This window comes from Stegostoma tigrinum, chromosome 16 (genome assembly GCF_030684315.1).
Source record: "Stegostoma tigrinum isolate sSteTig4 chromosome 16, sSteTig4.hap1, whole genome shotgun sequence".
NCBI classification, from domain to species: domain Eukaryota; kingdom Metazoa; phylum Chordata; class Chondrichthyes; order Orectolobiformes; family Stegostomatidae; genus Stegostoma; species Stegostoma tigrinum.
The window spans coordinates 9,198,974-9,222,983 of NC_081369.1; the positions used below are offsets into that span (position 1 = coordinate 9,198,974).

General features: G+C 39.8%; 1 protein-coding gene across 1 annotated transcript; it reads left to right on the plus strand.

The window, feature by feature from the left end:
- Positions 1 to 24,010, plus strand: LOC132210669 (H-2 class II histocompatibility antigen, A-Q beta chain-like). Its single transcript, XM_059651831.1, has 4 exons — positions 1 to 7; positions 3,051 to 3,185; positions 22,292 to 22,612; positions 23,643 to 24,010. Exons 1-4 carry the CDS (start codon positions 1 to 3, stop codon positions 24,008 to 24,010), a joined length of 831 nt encoding a protein of 276 aa, XP_059507814.1.

Sequence of the window (24,010 nt, forward strand, 5' to 3'; positions counted from 1 at the left end):
ATGCGTGGTAAAACAATCCGTCTAGTGTCTTAGATGGCTGGTCCCTCAGCTGCCACAGAGACCCTGCTCACAGTGCCAATTATCGTTGCCAATCACAACATACTCTGCACGTGACAGCTGCAAAATGAATCATAATTTATTAAACTCTATTTACTTCAACAGATATCTCAGCAACTTAACCAATTTCTCGTGCATTTCTGTAAGATTACTCAATGGATCACAATAAAATATGTTGCCTTGTTTATCCTTTCTGCTCAGTGCTTTAGTCTACCCTAAACCAGCCACGCAGGCAGCATATCACAGAAGAGAAAGTGATTGCGTGTCTCAGACGAGCCTTGGTGTCATTCGCTTATCATCACTTTGCAGTCATTAACTCAAGCTTCTGATTTAATCTCAAGGCGACAGCGGTAATTAGAAATCTGATAATATGTGGTGCAGTGTTAGTGTTCCTACTTCTGGGCAGGGAATGCGGGCGGGTGCATGTTACACGTGCTCTAGAAGTGAACATTTTGATTGAAACAAGAAAATAGCAGAAATTTGTCCCTCGTCAGTAGAGCGTGATACTGGGGTGGTAGTGTGGCGGTAATGCCACTAAAGTGACAATGTTGAGGCTCGGATGACTTGGTTCACATCCCACGAGCGCTGTTGGTGGAATGTTCAAAAGTAAAAGGGACTCCTGTGGTTCACAGGGTTGAATAGCATTTCTGAAAAATTGAATAGGAAATATTTCTGGCTCCGCCCAGGAGCTGATTGTAACGGACAACTTAATAACAGTATACTCTGAGAGACCTATTTCTCAAGGGAAGGGAATCTTTGAAGTGTAAGAACATCTGCTGAAGCCGACCAGCGAGGTCCAGGCAACAATGAAGCAGAAACTTGGCGTCCTACAGTTGGCCCGGCACTTGGAGACATAATTAAATGGAGAATTGACTAAGACGAGAAGACGGCAATTTGGGTCAGTTCTTTGATTGTATGTTCGCACATTGATCAGAATTGTTTTCAATGTGGTTCAACTGCTCATTGCTCTTTTCTTATTGGTCGATTGTTCCCTGCACTGCAGGTGAGGTGCTATGGAAGTCGGTGTGGTGAACACAGCTGCTTAGATTCAAATTGTACTCCTGAGGTGTGAATCTATTATCTAGCTAGCTCCACCTCCAATTCAGGAAATAATGGAGAGTACGAGGTCCCTCGTATTGTCATTTGAGAGAAGCCGGGCTTGGCCTTGACCATCCAGTTGGGGCAGGATGTAACAGTGCCTAATTTTATGGTGGTGCTTGCCGCAAAATGTAGTCTGGGGCTAAAGGGGGAAAACTGAAGAGTTTAATGCTTGACGTTTCATGGATACATGGTATATTATGCTTTACTCAGTCTTACTGGAGTCGCAAAACGATTTAGGGCTAACAATTTATTAGGCTGTGTGTCATTCACAAAGCTAGGGAGGGGAAAATGCTGATCCAACGAGGGAATAGTTCTGGTAATGACAGATACCAAGTTAAATGCAGTATCACATCATTAATCTCGGTCTTGACATACAGCTGGACAAATGAAGGTGATGGGAAGGTGATCTCCTCAGAAGAGGCAAAGGAACGGATATTTTGATGTGAAAAGGAAGGGAATAATGAAGAGAAGCAGAAGCCAAGTTTAGCTCTCCCCCCCCGCCCCCCCACAAACGTATAAGGAACAGAAAGCCTTGATACAATGATGCAATTATGGGCCATTAAATGGTTTTACACCAAAAGGCATGTAAGAGATCAGTCAAATTTTTGAGAAGTCCTTTTAAGCGTTCTGAGAGATTCTCCATTATATCCATTTTCTCGACTGATTTGTATCCCCTTAGTCGTCCCATAACAGCCAGTGACTCCACAATTTCCACTTTCTTCGCCTTGTTTACATTGCTTGCATCTCATACAGTTCTGCTTCCTTAGCAATGTAACATAGACAGCCTTTTCAGTGCCTCGCTGTTAACAATTTTAAATACCTTAAACGCACGAAATATTTACCCCTACGCCAAGAGCAGGACAACACTCGCCTCATGCCAAGCGTCTCAACTGTTAAATGTGCTTTTTGGACCCTAATCGGCCACAGCTCTTTAGTCCGGAAATGCCATGATAAGCTTTTTGGAATGCCTTTTCACCTCTCATACTCTTTCTTTTGGCTTCTTCAATCTGCCGTTTCGATTCCCATTCGAATCTATATTTACCTGGTTCTTAGTTCAGTTATCCATCTGACTTCAGTTGCGCGTGTAGGTTTTCTACTTCATCTTAGTTTATTGCTCGGTCCGGCTCAAGAATTAATAGCAGCATCTTATTGTCTCGCGTCCTGAACTTCTCTGCATTGTTTGACATGGTCAACCCAACGGTTTATCCGTCAAAGCTTCTGTGTTGCTCCCCAATCTGGTTGCACCGATGTAACATATCAGGAATCTAAACCGAACTCGTAAGTGTTGAGAAATTTGACATTTGAAACGTCATATATTTTTCTTTGTGTTGACAACACGTGTCGTTCAACGGCGGAAGTAATGCAAAGATTAGATTGTTAGGCCTCGGAAATGAAGCCTATTTGCAGAAACCCCAGTTACAGGAAAACAAAGGTCACAGTCTCACAAGTGATGGCGATCTAACCGGAAGTTATCCTTCAACTTTACAGTCTCGCAGTTAATGTTGACCGGTATCAATTGCATTCGTTGCTCGGAACGAAAAGCGAGTGTGGTTTTTTTGAGATAGTGGGAACTGCCGATGCTGGAGAATCTGAGATAACAAGGTGTCGAGCTGGATGAACACAGCAGGCCAAGCAGCATCAGAGGAGCGGGAAGGCTGACGTTTCGGGCCGAGACCCTTCTTCAGAAACTTTCCAATGGGTTTTCCGATGCGTGATTCTCAGGGATTTTATTTCACCAGTAACTACCTCTTTGATCATCACCAGGGCTATCTCAATTTATTGTACATTTATTTAACTAAATATAATGTCACAATGTAACTTCGTTTCCCCCTCTTCGATTTGCATGTTACGTCCAGTACAATTAAATTCTCTACGACTCTGTTTTCTGGCAGTCGAAGAATACGTTTATTTTTCAGAGTTGCTCAAAAGCCTAAAGAAGCTTTGTATCGTGAAAGAAGAATATCTCTTTCATCTGCTTCTTTGCATCTGGGATGAATTCCTCGATAAAAGTGCATTGGTGGAAACAGGTGAGAATTAATTCCTACTGCCTGGCACGGATAGCAGAAAGCAATTTGATGTCAGTCATAAAGGGAGCACTTTGCTGTGCTTGGTTCAGGTGAATGTTAAGGACTGTCACTTCACTACAGCACGGTATTCGGACAAGGATCGGATCACACTGTCATGCGTATGCTAAGTCATCAAAAAACTCCTGAAAGTGGAGCAGTTAAAAATATCCAACTTTTAGCAATTGAGACGCTTGGCATGAGGCGAGTGCTGCCCTGCTCATGGCGAAGGTGTAAATATTTCGTGAGCTTAAGGTATTTGTTGTTTTGTTGTTTAAGGTGTTGCGTTGTTTTGTCGTTCGAATGCTGGAGAATTTCAGCAGATCTGGCCGCATATGGTGAGAGAAATAAGCTTATCTGTGCTTATTTCAGATTTCCAGCACGCACAGTACTTTGCGTTCCCTGTGTGATTGATACATTGCACCTCTTCAGTTAGTTTAAGCATGATTACCAGCACATTTTCGCTCAGGCCGTAAAGAGTGCATCCATTGAAACTCCTACAGTTAATCAGTGGATTTGGTTACAATAATGTATTTTAGGGAGAGCACCCTCAGTTCGATTCAGGAGACATCTCGACATTTCAAAGATTCTCTCGTACATTTATACCACTCTTGGGACATTTCAACATGTTCATCCGCTCTCATTTTATGCTTTCATCTCTACATGTACATGGCCACATAAAAAATAAAGCAACGTAGCACTTGTTCCACTTTCATTTTTTCTCCTACTCAAAGCTAGAACACAGCACATCCTCCTTTATCATCATCGTGTCAAAATTCCATGTAAGTATTTGTTGTTTTATTTAAAAATAATCTAATTCATCAAAAATATCGCTGCGTGAAGCAACCTCAAGTTCCTCGTTCCAACTTTAAGCAGTAAATAAGTGATATATTAACTTTCCTATTCAGCTTCCATTTTGATGCTTTCCGGTTTGCTTCTAGGAGCTGGAAAAGGCCATTCAGCCTATCAAGCCTGCCATCCCGTTGATTACAGGCATGGTTAATTGATCGTTCCAAAGCCTTCTATCTACCCTAACTGCATAACACTGTACATTATGGGCAGTCAGAAACGCATCAGGCTCGACGTTAAATGTTCTCAATGACTGAGTTTCCGCAGTCCTGTCTGATAGAGAATTCTACAGATAAACAACTTCTGGGATTTATTAACAAAAGCAGCTGGGTTCCTTTAAACATCTACACATTTCAACCCGCTCACCATTTACGAAATAGTTTGCACGTTTGTTTTTCCTGACAAAGTGGATAACCTGATTTTTTTTCCACGTTTTATTCCATCTGGAAAGTCTTACCCGATCACAGTGTGTACTAATCTACGTGATAATGTTTCAGCTCTACCACTCCTCCTCTTACATGCATTTTTGCTTAGCTTTGCATCATCTACGATTTCGAACATATCATATTTGCTGCACACAGCCAAACCATGGATTCATATATTTTGAACATCCGGCCCCAAGCGCCCATCCATCAGCCTGGCAACGCAAAAACGATCCACTTAACCACTGACTGGCTGAAAAGCAGAAAAGCCTATCTGTGAGCATCTGCTGCATGTAACTGGCAGCCCCTTTCAACCACCTTGTTAAAATTGCCACAAGTGGCCATCTTGACAACTTTAGTCATGGCGCGCTACAGCAGCTCCTCTTCCTCCAGTTTTCCAATAGCAGGAGCTCATGGTGTTGATTATTCGGCCCACTTGCCTTTTGTTTGAAACCCCCTCATCTATAGTCATTAACCTCTTTAGTGCAGTGCTATATCTCATTGCAATTGGTCTTTGCAATACCTATTCTACACCATTCTGGTACTTTAAGTTACATTTCTCTAAAATATTGTTTTCCTTTCAGACTTCCACCGCCGTAGTTTTCTTGTTATTTCACAGTTTAAGCTCCCTCAAAATGTTGATAAGGAATCATCATGCCTCTCTAGATTGGTTGTTCCAGTGCAATTTCAATTGTTTCTCTCTGCATAATCATAGGTGGCTTCAACTTTATTCTGCATTGCCCCAACTACAATAAACCCATGTCAGCTGAATCCTCTGTATGCACGCTGAATTCGTCTTTTGTTTGACTTTAAATCCACATGCCATTGAGCAGCTCTGCAGCAACTGTATACAGTCTGGGGTGGAATTAGGGGAATATGTCTTCTTAAAGGGTCTGGAAATGTTTGCCCCAATTTGCCTTTCGAAGTCATGATGGTTAAGCCCATGACTATCTGCCAGTACATTAACATTATTCCAGAAATCCATGTTTTAATAGTTAAGCATTGAACTGGCGAGCATTCCCTCAGCATATGCTTTTCCATCAGCGTGAAGGAGATGGATTCCACGGTTGACTGGCGTTAGTTACCATGTTCATATGTCTTTCCCTCTTGCAGCGTGGGCGCGCATCTGTTGATGCGTTTGCTTCAACAACAAGCGAGGTTAAATGATCTTCCACGTCGTTGTCTGATGCTTCCACTCAATCGTCACACCACATGTCCGCCTCTGTTGTCTATTTTTCTAACTTCTCGGGACGCAGACTGTCTTTTACCGAACAGGAGGGCGTGTAGCTTTCTTGTAGTCGATGTAGTACTCATTTTATTTTTCTCTCATCGAGATTTGATTTTTTTTAGTTGATTACTGTATTCTGAGCAGCTAGTAATACTTTAAATATTCATATCATGCACTTTTGTTTCTTTTCGCCATTTTGAGTTTCTCACCAGGTATTCAGTTGAGCTGGAAATTTTGTGGGCCCTACCCTTCCTTTTTTCCAGCGATCTATTAGCTTTGTTTTATATTCATCCATTATGAATCTGTTCCATGATCCCTAAGTAACCACGCACTATCAAGTGGGCTGGATGGACATCGTTAGTTGCCACTGGCTTGTATTCTGGAACCTTCTGTCTATTAGTCTCTCCATATGACTTGATTTGACCTATCTCGCAGAGAAGTTCTGCCCAACTTTGCCAACTGCTGGTTGCCAACTGCACAGCTTCAGCATTCTCAGCTTCAGCTAACTCACAGGTTAAGGACTTTCTCAATTTGGATCACATAATTACTGACTTACACCTTTACTATGGGTGGATAAATAACCTGTCTAGCATCTCCGTTGGTCAGTCCTCAGATGCCACAGGGACCTTGCTTGCAATGACAATTGTTGGGAATCTCAAGATACTCTGCAGAAGTCACCTGTAAATAGAAGCAAGAATTGCATACCCTAAATTGTGAAGCATTGTGGAGCATGCTTCTCTACTTTGGATGCACCGTGAAGTTTCTCAAGATCATTTGTCTGCTCTACGATTGCATGAAAGTCGCAGTAATTACCAATAGCTCCACTACCAACCCATTACCTGCTCAGACCAGTATCAAGCAGGGCTGCATCATTGCCCCAAAACTATTTTTGCTCTACCTCACCGCAATACTTCACCTCACCACCAACAAGCTCCCTGTTAGAGTAGAGATAACTTACAGAATCTTGCATAAATTATTCAACCCATACTGCCTTCAACCCAAAACCAAATCTACCCTAAACAGCATCATTAAGCTGCAGTTGACAGATGATACTTGTGTATGCGCAATTTCTAAGAACATAGTCAGCTCCTTTACAGGGGCATATGAGAGCATGTGTTTCACTTTGAGAATCCCCAATATTAAGGTCATTCATCAATCTGGAATGGCGTTATGGAGAAAAAGCCCGATCATCAAGATTCATGGGAAGGAGCCTTAGAAAATATTGATGACTTCTAGTACCTCAGAAACGTCCTGTCTGCCAAAGCAGCTAATGATAAAGAGATCTAACATTGCCTCCAGAGTGTGAGTGCAGCCTACAGCCACCTGAGGAAAATGCTGTTTGAGAACAACAACATCAGATGCAACACCAAAATCAGTGTTTCCTGCCCACCTATATGGTTCTGAGACATGGACAGATGACAGCAGACACCTCATGGCACTGGAACAGTACCAGCAATGCTACCTGCATAAGAACCTGTGAATGTCCTGGAAAGAGAGAATTATCAATGTCATCATCCTCGACCAGGCCAACATCCCCAGCTTCGAGGCACTGACCACACTTGGGCTGCAATGGGCTGGGCACGCCATCCACATGATTAACAAAAGACTCCCCAAGATGGTGCTGTAATCTCAGTTTCAAATTTCAGACTAGTTGACTGAGGAAGCAATTCAGTGATGCCATCAAGACCTCACCAAGGAAGTGGAGCATTCCAATAGAGATACCTGGGAATCACTTGCCCAAGATGACCCAAAGTGAAGGTGCAGGATCCAGTAAAGTTTGATCACCTGGAGACTTGCCATTGGGAACAAATTGAAGCCAGGTGAAATCAGTGAAATGAGTGTATTGTGACATTAACACCTCACCCACACCATTTAGTGACCACCACCTGAACAATGTAACAGAGCCTGTAGAAGCCATATTGGTCTGTACAGCCACTTTGTATGCACCCTCAAAGTGGAAGAGAATCATCGTCCTTGGTGAGGGACTGGTGATGATGATGATGAGTTCAAGAAAATGGCATCAGAACACACTGATGTGTGTTTGGTAAGTGAAAAAAATATTGGCAAGTGGAACAGTCTTTAAAATATCTAACTTAATTAGCATTGTTTGGCAATTCAAGTGCTGGAGAAACTCAGCAGGCCTGGTTGCATGTGGAGAGAGAAACAGAGTTAATGGAGCACTGATGAGGAGTCATACCAGAGTCGACACTGTTCCTCTCCACACATGCTGCCAGGCCTGCTGAGTTCCTCCAGCATTCTGTGTGCTTGTTTCAGATTCCCAGCATCTGCAGTACATTGCTTTTCTTTTGTGATTGTGGTATCATATCTTTTTAGTCAGTATAATATGATTATCAGCACACATTGAGATGAATTGTCCTTACATCTTCCTTGGTGTAGTAGTGGACAACCAACACTGTACTCAGAGCATTAAAAAAACACAGAAATTTTAATCGGATTGATTACAACTGCAAATTTTATGTACTCATCCTGTACATTATGTATTATGTGTCTGATGGAGGAAGTTCTGGACAAATTAGAAACTTATGCTGAGTGAAAATCGTATACAATAACACACTTCTCCCAACTTTTCGTCCATTGTGATGCTGTGCCTAATGCAATCACTATCACAATATAAAACAAACAAATGCAGTTGCTGGAACTCTGAAGTAAAGATAGTGGAATCAAGGGTTATGGGGATAAGGCAGGAACAGGATACTGATTGTGGATGATCAGCCATGATCATAATGGTGGTGCTGGCTTGAAGGGCCGAATGGCTTACTTCAGCACCTATTGTCTATTGTCTGACATCTTCCTAACGTCCACTCTGTCCACTCATATCTTACTGCAGACTCCAGCTGCTTTCACACATGCAGACCCTGAGATAGAAGCTACAGTGCAATCAGAAGAGCCAGCTCCTGTTTAATTTATACAGAAGTACAGCGTAAACTCTGTGCCTGTTACTGTTCAGGGAAATTGTTCATGGAAATCCTTTCTGAAACATCAAGACACATTAAAATTGAACCCAATTTCTTCTTACTACTTTCCATCACCAAAGGCTTGTCATTCTCTGCAAACATTCTTTCCCTTGCAACAAGTCAGTTTTACACAAGTTATTAACAGTAAAACGTTACATTTTCTACCTAAACATATTTCTTCACATGCTGATAATTCATATTTTTCTGTTTTGTTTTCGTTACCACTGCCTGCCATCTGTGCACTGGAGCTGTAACAATGAACAGATTTCCCAATGTTTGCAATTGGGTATCTCCCAGCGTAGATTCCAATCTCAAACCCGAAATAACACGCAAGCAGCAAAGGGATGCTTCGGAACATAATGCCTCTCGTTTTCAGAAAATTATATGAATGCATTTATTTTAAAAAGGAAGCGAAAAAATAGATTGAGTCATCTTCTTAGAACGAATCTGCACCTTTCCCGTCCATTGTTCAGCAGTACTTTTATGAGATTCTTAACTAGCAGCCCCATTTTACAGATCCTGAATGTATAGTCTCTATTCTGAGGGCATTACTTTAAATATTACCTCCAGTACGTTTTTTTCTGTCAGGTCATATTACAATTTGAACAGATTTGCTGAAGGGCTCAATTCAGCTAATAAAAGTGCAGCCTTTTTCATCCAACATCCATTGTAATGTAACCATCCGTTTGAAAATGAAGCTAGTGTCAGAATACCATTTCACTTCGGAATTATTGGGAATCTGTTCGCTGGACTAATGTTCCTGGCACCCATGATCATTGCTCGAACGTGGCATCAACGGAAGATGAACAATATTAAGTTCTACTGTACACCCACTAATTAAATGCAAACTGCAGTGTTAGTGATAACTTCTTACTTGAACTTGGGATGAGATCTCGATTGAAACAACACTAATAACTGTGTTATCTGTCATCACAGAACGTTAGTTATTTTGAAATACAGTTTATGAACGTGCCATGATTATCGGAAGTTTAAAAAATCATCACAATAATATCGATAATTGCTTGTTTGATAGAGATGTCCTTTTTGAAACATGTTAAATGGAACGTTCACTTTTGTACAATTATTTGCGAACTCGTTGTGTTGCTGTTCAACCACGAAGGTGAAGAAGGTCGAGTGTCTGACAGACATAGACTGAAAAAGCAAACAATAGCAGGAAACAATGCAACATCTCGACATTATTCATCTGACAATACCAACAAGACTCTTTTTCTCGACCAACTCCACTCCTCCAAATATCTCTGAATAAAATGACAGTGTATTCATTCGCCTGTTCTGAGATTTGCCAGCAAGTTCTTTATTTCTATTTGCCTGTGAGAAATTGGCGATGAACTGACTGAGCAAGATGGGGTATACACTGATAGATTTTTTTTATGCTGGCCGAGGGGACTTAAAATTGAAAAACTGCGCCTCGGTATAAGCAGTGTCTCAGTTGATCATCTACAATAAGTTCACGAGAAACTTAATTGGTTTGCGTATCTGTGAAATTACCTGTCCAAGGCAGTGTGCTTATTCTGTTAATATATATATTGAACACTATGATAGACAAGTTCTGATCGCTCATGAGTTAAGGCATCTGTACCTTGTGGCGGAAAATGCTGCTGAGGTGAAAATCAGACAGGCTTGTAAGGAGTGGCAGAGCTGTCTTCAGGGACTTATTATCCGACCCATGTCTAACCACTGACATTGCCGTGATTGCTCAGTACAAAATAATTTCACAATACAATTAAGAGACATCCCGATGAATCTTTCACTGGAATTGTATAGCGATCAAGCAGGATAAGTACGCCATAAATTCATACAATGAAGACATTCAGCAATGAGATAGTTTCACTTAGTATGCAAAAAATGACTGGTATTTCAAGTAAAATGGAAAGAAAACATGACGTCTAGTTCCTATAACATGTGGCTTTTCAAACTCCTTTTTGCAATCTAAAATTGTTTATCATTTTAGTCTTTGCTTTCACGTTTCATGTGTACTTGCAATCGGAAATACGATAACTAAGTAAATATTTCAAGTATTATTACATTTTATTTATGGTAGGCAAAGAGAAATATACTAATGGACCAAGATGCAAACAAGAGCAGGTAGGTGTTGAAATGGCAAAGAATTTTGCTGTAGTATAAACAGTATAACATAATCATTTCAGAACAGTCCAATCTATGATCTGAAGTACTGGTTGGTTATCAGTAATTCTTTCAACCAATGGCGAGAAATGTACCTGATAACTGATAGTGCAAGCAAAATTTTTCATCATTCAAGGAAAATTGCCAAGTTCCTAAAAAATGTGTCGACGTAATAAGTGATTATAGATACAACCATGTTTCAGATTTGAGCAAAATAATCTTAATGTTGTAAATTTGCTGCTCATTTCACTACTACTATCATGTGGAGTGAACATTGGTAGAATTATATCATATCTATAGTGATAACTGTGCTCCTTTGCTTGCAATTTTGCTCACATACATGGATTATTGTTTGTGCCCCTCATCTCAAACCATTGTCAACTGTTGTTAACTAGTATGCAAATTGTTGAAAACCAACATTTGTATAACCAAAGATTTGCATTCTGACACATGCAGTGAGCAGTGACATATGCATTCATGAGTTGTACTGCATTGGATTTGAGCAGAGACAGGAAATGATCACGACACAAATGTGAAATAGAAAAGTACGAGTGCCAAAGTCGCCTTATGGGCTTAGATTACCAATGTACCGTTAACATTCATACAATGATGAAGGAAACAGATTCTTTTGAACTTTGACTTTAACGTTTCATACACCTTTTGGTAACTACTTCCAAACACAGCCTGTAAATCGGAAAATGATAAATTAGTGATACTATCGAACATTGAATTTGCAGCCTGAACGAGTAACTATCAGTGGCAAGATAATATACAGACAGAAAACGAAAATATACAAAAAAGAAAAGAAACAGTAACGAAATATGTCCCATTGCAGATAAATAAAAGCAAAGTGAAATACAGACATGGTCGGTAGAGAAGTGACATGAATTAGTAACAAACAATGAAATCCTAAAGTCATTCTTTTGTTGTCGAGATTTTCTAATCAACAAGATCAAAAATATATTGAATAACTATTAGAGAAGAGGGACCAAACTACAACCTCCTAGGCCAGCAGTAGGAGCAGTGCCATTTCTCCATAATAGATTTTGCCTTTATTTCTTTATTTTGCCAATTCAGGCGTGTGAATACTGCGTGATAACATGCATTGAGATAGATCACTTTACAGTGATATCATTACACAGAATGCTATCTGCAGTAAGAAATGAATGTATTCAAGTTTTTCAAAAAAATCTCAGCAGTTTTTTTAATGGAAAAAAGGGACTTTCTCACAAAATACACTGCTATTATTTATATGCCTATAGTCAGTCAGTATATTTCTTTGATTGTTGCAATGTAATGCTATGGCATTACCTGTGTTGGGTATAGTTCTGAATCCAACAAACACAGAAGCCATACTATCTATTATAAATCAGCATTTCTTGTAGGTTTTTCTTGGTGAGTGATATTTCCAGGTCAGTGGTTTCAGTTCTGTGGTGTTTTGCAGTCTGCTGACTGCCAGTTTTGTTTATGTTACTGATATGAAATTGTTGAAGGTTTAGTCTGTGGAATAATCCATGAATCTCCTGAAATTAGATTCCAGTTTCTTTTTTGCTAATGTTAAAGAACCACCTAGCTCACATCTATCCATGTGGGACCTGACATTTTTAAAGAATCATTCAAATCATCTCAAAAATGTTTTTTCCTCAAACAGTGCATTTTTCTAATATTGATTCTATAACTACTTTTTTCCGATATTCTGCTTCCAACAGCGATCACATTTTGGAGTTCCTTTGCCCTTTGGACATAGAATTAATTGAATCTACCTATGTGTCTTTTTTAAATGTTGCTAATTCAAAGTTACTATGAAAGAAAACAAAACTTTTTTTTAATCGAGGAGGTTGTGAAAAGTTTGGGCGAAGGTCTCTGCAAATGGTACTGTGTTTTATTTTGCCACAATAGATTTTCCAATAGCAATCTATTGTTTCAATATTGAAACAAAGTGATATGAATCATTTTGACGGTACATTAACCAAAGAGCAGGTCTGCCTTAAAAGACGCAGAATATATTGGTCGATGTGTGTGCGAACTATTAGTTCTGCAGAAGATACACAATTTTAACTTGACTGATCATCCACATAACTAATATCAAAATGGTTAGTTGCTAATCCAGCTAATCAAAAGATTTGGTTCAATCATTCAGATCGAAACACCAACACGTTTAATTCTAAGTTTAATTTTGTTTATTGAAGACTGCTGAATATGTGTCTAGTGATGAGTAGTAATAGTTTTGTTTTGTGCATGTTTTGGTGTTATTATAACACAGTAACTGTGTTATCATGTCCAACAGATATTCCATTTCATGATTTTCTGTCTAATTTTTTGAAATGTTTTCTTAATATTGCTGAGAATGCGTGAGTGCCTCACCAAATATGTTATCAATTTCCATTTTTAGTCAAAGTATCTTCTTGTTGAAAATGTTTTGACTGCAAGTGGAGGGGTGAACTGTTTTCTTATGCAGATTACAATCTTGTGCTGTCCGTAGATATTTCAAATTTAGCCATGTTTGGACTTGGTAAATTATATATTTTGCAGATTCTATAATGTTCAATGTTGAGAACAAGCCAGCATAGTTCCTCTACTCAACAACAAATTGATATTTTATGGCCAAGACAAATTACTGTCACGAAGAAGGGAACTTGTTGACAAATATCTTTTGCAAGCAACATACGTACCTGAAATAAATTCATTACAGAAAGACTACACTCATTTATGAAGAAACAGTAGCGATGAAAAATCATCAGTCTATTACCTTTAACACACTTTGCCCAATTGACAGTTAATGAAAATAAAAAGTGCTGAATAACGACTTATCCCACTTGATGTTCTGATTCAGGAATTACTCTACACGCACAGAAACTGCTCGACCTGACTATCTACCTTAAACCATGGCAGTTTGCTGATTCCTCTTTATGATACTAATGACAGGGATTTTAAGAACCATTTAGAAGTGGTAATGGTGATATTTTTATGGGTCACCAACTCACAAACATTATTGGGAACAGTTGCAAAGTAAGAGTGGTGGAAGAATTGGCTGTTGTATTGCAAGTTTTAAGAGGCTTACAGTCAAATTCTAATATTATAATATTAATTTGAAAGTTTTACTAACACAGAATGCGGAGTCAGTCTCGTGCAGTAACTCAGTAACTTTATCAATGATATAAATATTACCTATTAAAACTGGGCGGTGTCTTTTGTGAATGTAGTTGGGCTCTTCATTCCTGGTCCTGCTTATGGAACAGGTTGACACTTGGTTTCTCAGTCTCCCACTAATGCCTCAACGACATTTCATGTCTGCCTAGAAGCAGGCTAACTTCACACTCTCTCATACACACCTTGTCCTCAAAAGATGTAATTTAGTAATTGTGTCCAAGCCAAAACCAACAACATGGGCAATTCCATCATTACATTTGGATTGGCCTCGGCTCAGCAAGAATTATTAATACAAACTGAAAGAACTGCTAATGCTGTAAATCAGGAACAAAAACAAAGCTGGTGGGAAAGCTCTGCAGGTCTGGCAGCATCTGTTAAGGAAAAAAAAGAGTTAACGTCTTGGGTCTGGTGACCCTTCCTCAGAACTGAGAATATAGGAGAATGAGAGCTTACCTTCTTGCGGTGTATAAAATAATGAGGGGCAAAGATAGGGTGAATACATATCGTTTTTTCCCCAGGGATGGGGAATTGAAAACTTGAGGTCGTAGGTTTAAGGTGAGAGGAGACAAATTTAAGAAAGGCCTGAGGGGTAACTTCTTCACACAGAGAATGGTGTATACATGGAACGGGCTGCAGAAGAAAGTGATTGAGGCAAGTACAATTGCAACATGTAAAAAACATTTGGATAGATACATGGATGAGAAGGGTTTAGAGGAATATGGACCAAATGTGGGCAATTGGAACTAACTGAATGGGCGCCATGGTCAGCATTGACCAGTTTGTACCGAAGGACCTGTTTCCATTCTGAATTACTGTGCGACTCCATGATTACATAGTACTGGGTTATTGAACAGCAACTTTCAAAGGAATGGAGTATAAAGCATACAGAGGTCTTGCTAAGACTATAAAAATCTTCAGTAGACCACAGTTGGGACACTGTGACCAATTTGGAGGAGCTGTTTTATAAATAGAGATTGAGGAAGTTCATTGGAAGTTAGACGAACGACAAGCCAACTTATGAAAACATTAAAAAAAAGTTTCTTTGAGAACTTGGCAGTGTAATGCGGAGATGTTGTTTCACTTCACAGGAGAGTTAGGGCCAGACAGCATAATCTCAGAATAATGGGATGTTCATTTAAATTAGGGATTTAGATGAATTTTTTCTACCAGAGGGCAGCGAATCTTTGGAATTCTGTATCACAGACGATTGCTGGGGCAATGTCAAGGCTAACACAGGCAGATGATTAATCAGTAAGTGATATTGATTTTGAATTTATCTTCACGTGAATAAATGCAGTGAAAGGCTTTGTTTATGAGTGGTGCAGACAGATCACAGCAAGCAAAAGATTACAGATCAAAAAGATGAGAGGCATACAAATTACATTGCAGGTTACAATGTATTATTATTATTATTTGAGGTTAGAGTCCATTCAACAGTCTGATAGCAGCTGGAAAGAAGCTGTTCCTGAACTTGCTCATGCGTGTGTTCAGGCTTCGGTATCTTCTGCCCCTATGGAACAAGTTGTAGGAAGCTGTGATTAGTCTTTGATGATGTTGGCCACCTTTCTGTCCACGGACGGAAGGTTGGCTTCCGTGATGGTTTGGGTTGTGCACACCACTTTCTGTAGTTTCTTATGGTCCTAGGCAGAGCAGTTGCCATACCAGGCTGTTAGGCACCGAGAAAGTATGCTTTCAAAGATACATCTGTAGACGTTGGGAAGGGACCATATGGACAAGCAAAATTTCCTGAGCCACCTGGAGAAGAAGATGCGTTGTTGTACATTCTTGTCTGTCGCATTTATGTGGGAAACCCAGGACAGTTCGTTGGGTTATCGTCCTCTGAGGAACTTGATGCTATTCACTCCTTCAAACTCAGTTCCGTTGATGTGGATGGAGGCGCCTTCTTCTCCTTTCTTTCCGAAATCAATGAGCTGTTCTTTAGTTTTCCTGACGGTGAGAGACAGATTGTCCTCATTGCTCCACATCACCAAGCCCTCTATTTCCAGGATGTATTTTGACTCATCATTGTTGGATATCCATCCCACTACGGTGGAGTTGGCAGCAAACTTGTTGATGGCGTTTGTGGACCAAGGGCAATCGTAACAAGACAAAAGTGAAGATGAGCATTATCGGATCAATGATGATCTAATTGATTGGCAAGCCATATTTAATGGGCTGAATGGCCTTATTCAGCTATTATGATTTCTGATTCATAAAGTTTTGAGCTTAAAGAAAAGACAGACAATGAGCATTTCGTGAGAGAGATACCAAATACTGGCAAAGCATGATGTAATAAAAACACTTTAGTTGCATCAACTGGAAAGAAAATCATGTTCATGAAATTCTGCAAGTAAATGTTCAACTCTTTATTGGTTCTACTTATGGAAGAGGAGAAAAATAATGTAAGATATGTGAGGTGAGAAATTAGTAGGCAATATGAAGTGGCAGATGGTAAACCGTACATTGCCTATGCAAAGCAGTTGGCAGATGGAACATTTGCAATTTTATATCACCATCAGTGGAGGTTAATATGTAGTGTGACGCTTTGAACAAGGCCATTTTTGGTGCTTGCCACTGGCTGAAGCATGTAGGCAAACAATTCCAAATCCAAAGAAAACTCTGGAAATGTCAGGAATCGTCATGAAGCGAACTATGCATTATAAGGGACATGACTTTGTTACCCTCCCAATATTCCATCAAAATACCTAAAGAGCAGCGGCATTGATCATACGAATATGGACATGATGGAGCTACAAAAAAAGTGCCAGGCATGTCCAGCAGGTGGAGCTAAATGATATAAAAATGGTCAATTGGGACAATTTAAGAAATGTTACGAATTACAGTAATTTGAAAACCCCAGTGAACAAAGATCGCAGAAAAGGAAATTTTCAGATGAATTTAAAAAATGGAATCAAGACTAGATTCAAGAAATAGCTGATACAGCTGATAAAGAAAAAGACAACTTTCCTAGGTAATGCCAAAGAGAATGAAACCGGATAATGGACCATCAACTTGAAGTCACAGTTTAATTTTAGATGATTTCGGACTGGGAACTACTTTACAATAGTTGATGTGTGTGATAGCAAGGCAGGCTAATATAAAGCCAGCAAGATCGATAAGGTGAAAGCATAAATATAAATAACTGAACATGAATTTGTAGTCATTTCAGGGATGTGCTTGCCATGTGACCATGTTCGTCAACTCTACATTCAATGGTATTCAACGTTCTGGAAGAATGGGCAAAATGGAAAAGGAGATAAATTAATTTTGTTCATAAAGGCCAGTAGTAGTGCGGCAGTGGCTGATGATATGGAAAAAATACATCCTGAAGTGGATTCAGTTTGAGTGAAAATAAGAAACAGTACAGAAAGAAGTCATGGTTGGGAGTTGTCTATAAGCCGCTGATTTGCCTCACGACTGGGCATTTTGAGCTGTGAGTACAGTAGACTAGATTCAATAAAGTTTTGCTTCACTTGCAAGGTATGTTTGAGACTTGGATATTGGGGAGGGAGGAGATAAATGGGCAGGCATTACACCTTCTGTGATTGCACGGGAGGGTACTGTGGTAGGATGGAGAGTGGCATTTGGAGGGAAATAGGGGATCAATGTTTCTCATAGGTAGCTGTCCCTGCGGACGACTGACAAGGGAGAGGACGGGAACATGTGCTGGCATTATGTTGGATGCAATGGAAATGGCAGCTTACAATCCTTTGAATATGGATGCTGGAGCTCACAGTGTGGTCACCACTAAACTGCAGCGATGAAGTGCAGACTGAGGGATTGATTTTCAGAATACTTACGTTCTGTCTGCAAAAATGATCTTGAGCTTCCTGTCACTTGCCACTTCAACACACCACCATGTTCCCTTGCCAACATCTTTGAATCAGGCTTGCTGCACTACTCCAGTGAAGGTCAGCACAAGCTGGAAGACTAACATCTCATTTCCTGCTTTGGGCCCCAGAAGACGTTAGAACTCAGTATCAACTTCAATCAACTAAGGCCTTGAGTACCTTCTCCTGGCCCTTACACCAAACTGCACAAATCAGGCCCTGTCTTCACATGGGCTGCTACCATAAACAATCCATTGCAAGCTGCCATTGGCCGACATCAACATCTATTGTTTCTCCCAGGCTGAAAGTTGGCCATCCGCCTGTCTGCTCAGTTTCTGTTCTCTCTCTATTTGGGCTCCACCTGCACCGATTGTTTATTCCTATCCTCTCCCGCTACCTCATCTCCAGCATGTATATCAACCTTTTCCAAGATACAACCAATGTTGAAGAAGGGTCACTGGTCCTAAAACATTAACACTGTTTTATCAGTAGCTGCTGCTAGACCTGCTGATTTTCTTCCCAGAAATTTCTGTTTCTGCTTTTGAAATCCATCATCTACCATTGGCATTACGTAATCGTTTCAGTTTCTAATTTAACTCCCAACTCTTCAAAATATTTCACATAAATATTCTTTCTAGACCTACTAATGTCATGCTACTAAAATGGATGATAGTAACTGGATCTGTTCCCTCGCTTTCTGAGTTCTGTTCGACCTGGGAAGAGATGTCCTTCACACTGACGTCAGGTCAACAACGCAGCCTTCAGGACTCCTGCTTTTGATGCTGAGAACAGTATCTATTCATTTAATTATATTGTCCTCCCATTGCTATCCTTTTTGCCTTCTCTCAATTGAAAGATTCCCTGTAACAAAGTGCTGTAGTCAGCCACTCATCCTGCAACAACTCAAGCGTCTCTTAAAGGAAAGATAACCTGGTTTCCTTTTGGGTTGAAGTGGCTTACTGCAGAGGACTGAAGCAAAGTTTCATCTCTGCTGATTTCTCTTCTAGTCTGAATAGTTTCTGTATGTCCCAATCAGTTGCATTAACTGGCAATCAATCACCTCGTGCTTTTCAGAGAAACGATATTTGTCATTGATAATTTATCCCTAGTCCACAAATCTTGAACTTCACGCATAGACAGTGTCTCAGCACCAATTCCTCAGCACATTGATGGAACATACAGCTATATAGAAATACATTCACACGGCATTCAAATTCCTTACTTCCAAAGATACGGTAATTCTTGTAAATCCCTGAAGTTTCAAAAGCATTTCACATTTTACACTGCATGACTAAAGAAAACGCAAACTGAAAGGACACTGTCTTCCAACTATATATAAATCACATGAGCCACAGCAGTTCAAGAAGGCAGCTCCCCACAACATTCTCAAGGGCAAGTAGCTTGGTGAATGAAGATTGGTCCAACAAGTGATGTCCAGATCCCTTGAGTGAATATAATTATGAATATTATATCTTTGTTAATGATTGCAGGTGTGATAAGAGTGTAATGTATCCAAATTTGTTGATAACACAAAAATAGATGGAGAGCATTTTGTCGAGGTCAGAAGGAATTTTAAATGGGACCCAAATAACTTGAGTGTGAGAGCACATATTTGGCCAATCAAATATAATGCACGAAATTGTGAAGTTATGTATTTTGTTGGGAAGATTCAAAAGACAGTCTGTTATACAAATGAAGAGTGACCCCCAGAAAACAAATGAAACAGTGAAGTATCTGGGTGTACTTGTGCATGAAACATAAATGCAAACAAAAAAAAGTACGCAGGTGAACTGAATAATTCTAGACTTTATTGCCAAGAAATTGGATTGCAAGCTTAGTAATTGTTAGAACTGTACAGGATGCAGGTGAGCTGAACCTGAAATATTACTTTCTATTTTGCTCCCAATGTTAAACAAAGGATAGATTGGTGTCAGAGGTACTTTAAAAGAGATTCACGAGGCTGATTCTTGGGTGGAAGATTTGTCATATGCAAAATAGCTTAACAGCTTAGTGCTTTATCGTTAAATTTTAGAAGACGAGGAATAAACATTAAAAACTAAAATACTTTAATGAAGGGCGATGGGGAAGATGTTGAGGCTATATTTTCACTATTTGGATCTCAAACTAGGTGCCCTAGCTACAGAAAAATTGGACATTCAGTTAGAGCAGGAATGCAAAGGGATCATTTCTTGCAGAGCTCAGTGAGTCCCTGGAATTCTCCATCTTAGAGACTTGTGATAGTTTGATCACTTAAAGTGTTCAGACAGGAGGTAGATGGATTATTAAAATATCAGTGAGTTGAACACAATGCGCAGTGGACAGGGAAGGCAGTTGAGTACACGGGAAGAACAGGCACCTTAATGTGTGGTTGGGGAGGTTTGAGGGAAGGATAACATACTCCAGCTCAGTTTTCGAATGTTCCAAGAACCAGGTGGAATCGGTCTTCAGGCGCGTGTTTAAATCACCATGAACCTTGGACATAGAAGACAAAAGTTAGTGAAACAACATAGATACTGAGGAAATTAAAATACCTAATTGTTTTGCATAAAAGCTTGGGTTAGGTTAGATCTCGGAAAAAATAATGGGAACAAAACGGATATTGGATAAAATGCTGGTAAGTGTGTAAAAAGTTATTTAAAGATTTAGGAAAATCGAAACTAAAGTATCACACTACTGGGCAAAATATTCCAATCCACCTGCTTGCCGAGAACTAAACACAAGTTTTCTGAACAGGATAATGTGTGCTCCGAACAAATTTTAATCAATCCTTTCAGACACAAAGCTACACACCAGTGGAGCAGGTGAGCCATTAATCCCGGCTTCCTGGATCAGAGTTAGGGGCACGACTACTGCACCAGCAGATCCCTACAGCATCTCCTCCACTGCACCTAGGAAAATTGCTTCACTTGCCTTTGTACGTCCAAAATTTAGCGAATATTTCGAATAGTGGATTTTCCAAAGGACAGTCACCGTTCGTTTGGATGCCACTTCTCAACAGGAAAGCATATAGGTTGCGCCCTCAACTTGCAACATACAACAGCATTTTGTTTTCCCTTTTCAGTCAAATTTTGTTACACGTCTCCAACCAAGGCAATGTTCTTTCTGCTCAGTTTTCATTCGGTTCAAAGGCGCAAGTCTACTCTGCATGTGTTCGGCCGTGGTTGGTAATATAATCGCCCATTTGTGCACAGATGGGTAAAAGTAACGGTATCGGTAGAGCAAATGATTAATGAATTAGACCTAATTCCATGGCGTTACAGATATGATCATATTATACAAAGGCAACGAATTTCTGCTGCAGGTTTAACAAACGTGGTTCAGACTTAACTGGTGAATTGCTCATATTTCTGAGCCAGGACAGTTTGAATGCATTTCGGAGTAGAGCTGAAACAGTTTGTAAGACTGATAAAAAAATTGAAATTCATAGCTTTTTTTGGGATAATTATAATTCAAAGATCAAATTGCACTCAATAGATTATTTTAGAAGTGCATTCATCGTCACTAAAAATAAACGAAGCAGCCAAGATGCACTGCCAAAATCTGCAAACAGCGATCCTCTAAAAAAGACGAGGAATCTCCGTTTTCATGCTGATTGAAAGATAATTATTGGCGAGACCTCCAACAATCCCACAGCGCTTCTTTGGAAAAAAAACCCCGAAACTCTATGGATTACTTAACATCCATTCGAGTATGCAAAATGGCTTTTGTTTAATGTCACATAGGGACATTTGGGTCGAGCAAGATGAGAGTTGATTTATGCACTTGTTCAAATCATGAGAGTCCAGAAGGGAATGCATAATGGCCCATTGACCCCCTGAACTACAGTTCAAAGAACCAGAGCGTACGAAAGCCACGTCACCAAAAATTGTGGTCTAGATGGGAGAGTGACAGAGACAGACAAACCCATGTTTAGAATGAATAAGGATAGCAGTATTAGTTAACTCTGCATTTGAAAATCAAATGCCTTTTGCTAATTTTCGCATTGCTTGGTACACATGATTTTAGATGTGACATGCACACAGACATTGCAAAGTAACATTGACCACACGAGACTCAAACTTCCAACCGCACTCAAGCGATGTTAACGTCATTGCCACGTCCCTGATAGAAAACAAACTAGAAAGCCGTCTAAGCAGTTCCGAAACGTAAGCTTTTGTGCTCCGTGGATGCTGCTTGGCCTGCTGTGTTCCTCCAGCTCCACACCTTGTTAACTCACCAGTTACGAAAGCGCGGAGCTGCTCAGCGCGATCATAATGTCAGCGAGGATGATTTTTTTCTGCCTGACTCTACTCGAGTTTATTCTTGCTGGTAATTGCTTTTTTTTTGATTCACGAAACTGTTTTAATTAATTAAAGATTTTTGAAGCAGCTCTTCGTTCCATTAATTAATTCATCTATCTGGTTAAGAACTTAACTCTTCTATCTTTATGCCGAATACGACAGTTAACTATGTTTTATTTTGTTTCTGACAGCTGCGGACCACACTTGGTTGAGGGTGACTCAAACGTCTAAAGAAGCAGCTGCGAACAGACGGGAAGACATTACCTTCTACTGTACATTCTCCATTTGTCAGCAAAGTTCAAAGCCAAATGTAATTTGGTGGAAGCAGGTTGGGAATGAACGTGTTCAGATTGAAGCCAGTGGTAGAAAACAATTTGGATTTGAAAATGAAGCAATAGCGTTCCTTAGCTTGCTGCGCGTTGATATCCAAGATTCTGGAGTTTATCACTGCACGGTGAATTACCAAGGAATCGGTCAAAGAAGCGGAACCGGATCCCAGCTATTTGTGCGTGGTAAGTGAGAGCGACACTGTCTGAAATAATTTGAAATAACAAGATACCTTCTGATTCCTCATTTCATCAACATTGACACTCAAATCATGTCCGGCGATCATTTACGCAGGGATCTATCCTCGATATTTCTGTTCCCTTGGAAAAAAAAGTAAAATTAGACAATCAATATCACAGGTAGAAAATTGCAACGTTTATAAATATTAACAATTTACACTATAATTCTAAAGACATCCTATGCACTATGTGCATTTTTCCGACATACAAAACTTACGATGTACATAGGCGACAAGAAACCGTTATGTCAGTACGATTCGACAACAGCTTTCAGTCCCTGGTATGTTATTGATGTCCTGACTACCCTCAATTATTCTTTCTGAGATTTGAAGACTCCAGAAATTAATTCTCACGTTAATTTCACGTCATAATTTGAAAATCAGCAGGACCTTATTTCATGAAGGAACCTCTGCAAATGAAATGCAGTTTGACAGATACAAGTAGGTAGAATCACTGACCTAGAATAAATAAAACAATACAGAGAATCTGTAGCTCCTGAGGTTCAACGGATTCATTGTGTTTTGTCAATTGAAATGCCTTGTTTTTGAAATCCGACTGATACAGTGATCTTGGCGTAATCGGCAATCTGCAACTTCACCGCCATTATGCACTTGAGCTTAAAAAAAACACCAGGGCAGACGAGCACAATTTGTTTTGTTCCTTTCTTGTGCGCTAGCTCAATTTAATTAATTTATTCAAGTATGTGACATAAGCATTGCTAAGCATTTTGTAGTTTTGTTCTGCCGAGGAAGGCCAAGTCTTGGATTTGATAATTCAAGTAAAAGTGGATAAAAGCCGCTGCCTGGAGAGCTATTTGTTTAATTAACTGAATGTTTGTACATAAAATTAAGTTGAGAAGAAACTGCACTTCTGAGCATTGTAATTATAGGAAAGCATAGCGTCTGTAAATCAGCCTCAAATTTAACAATTTCTGATTTGTTCCAGTAACTTGGCTTTGTTCAATCTCTGCTTGCAGTTGCTCCAGTCCCACTGAAAATTACGCCCAAGTTTCACGAAGAAAATTCACTTGTGTCTTTGACCCTTCTGTGTGAAACAGCTGCATTTCATCCGGAGGATTTCACCCTCGCCTGGTATAAAAACGGGACGAAAACTACAGTCGGTATAAATACGAGCAAGGTGCAGAACAGTGAGGGACTGTATGAAGTATCCAGTTCTTTGGTTGATCCTCATCCTCCCTCAAGTAATCTCAAGTATACCTGTGAAATATCTCACATCTCCCTCAAGACGCCTGCTGTTGTAACCCACAGTATTTCCACATTTGGCGGATTCCAAAAAGGCGAGTTAGTTGCTGTCAGTTTTGTTACGAAATGCATCGTAGAATAG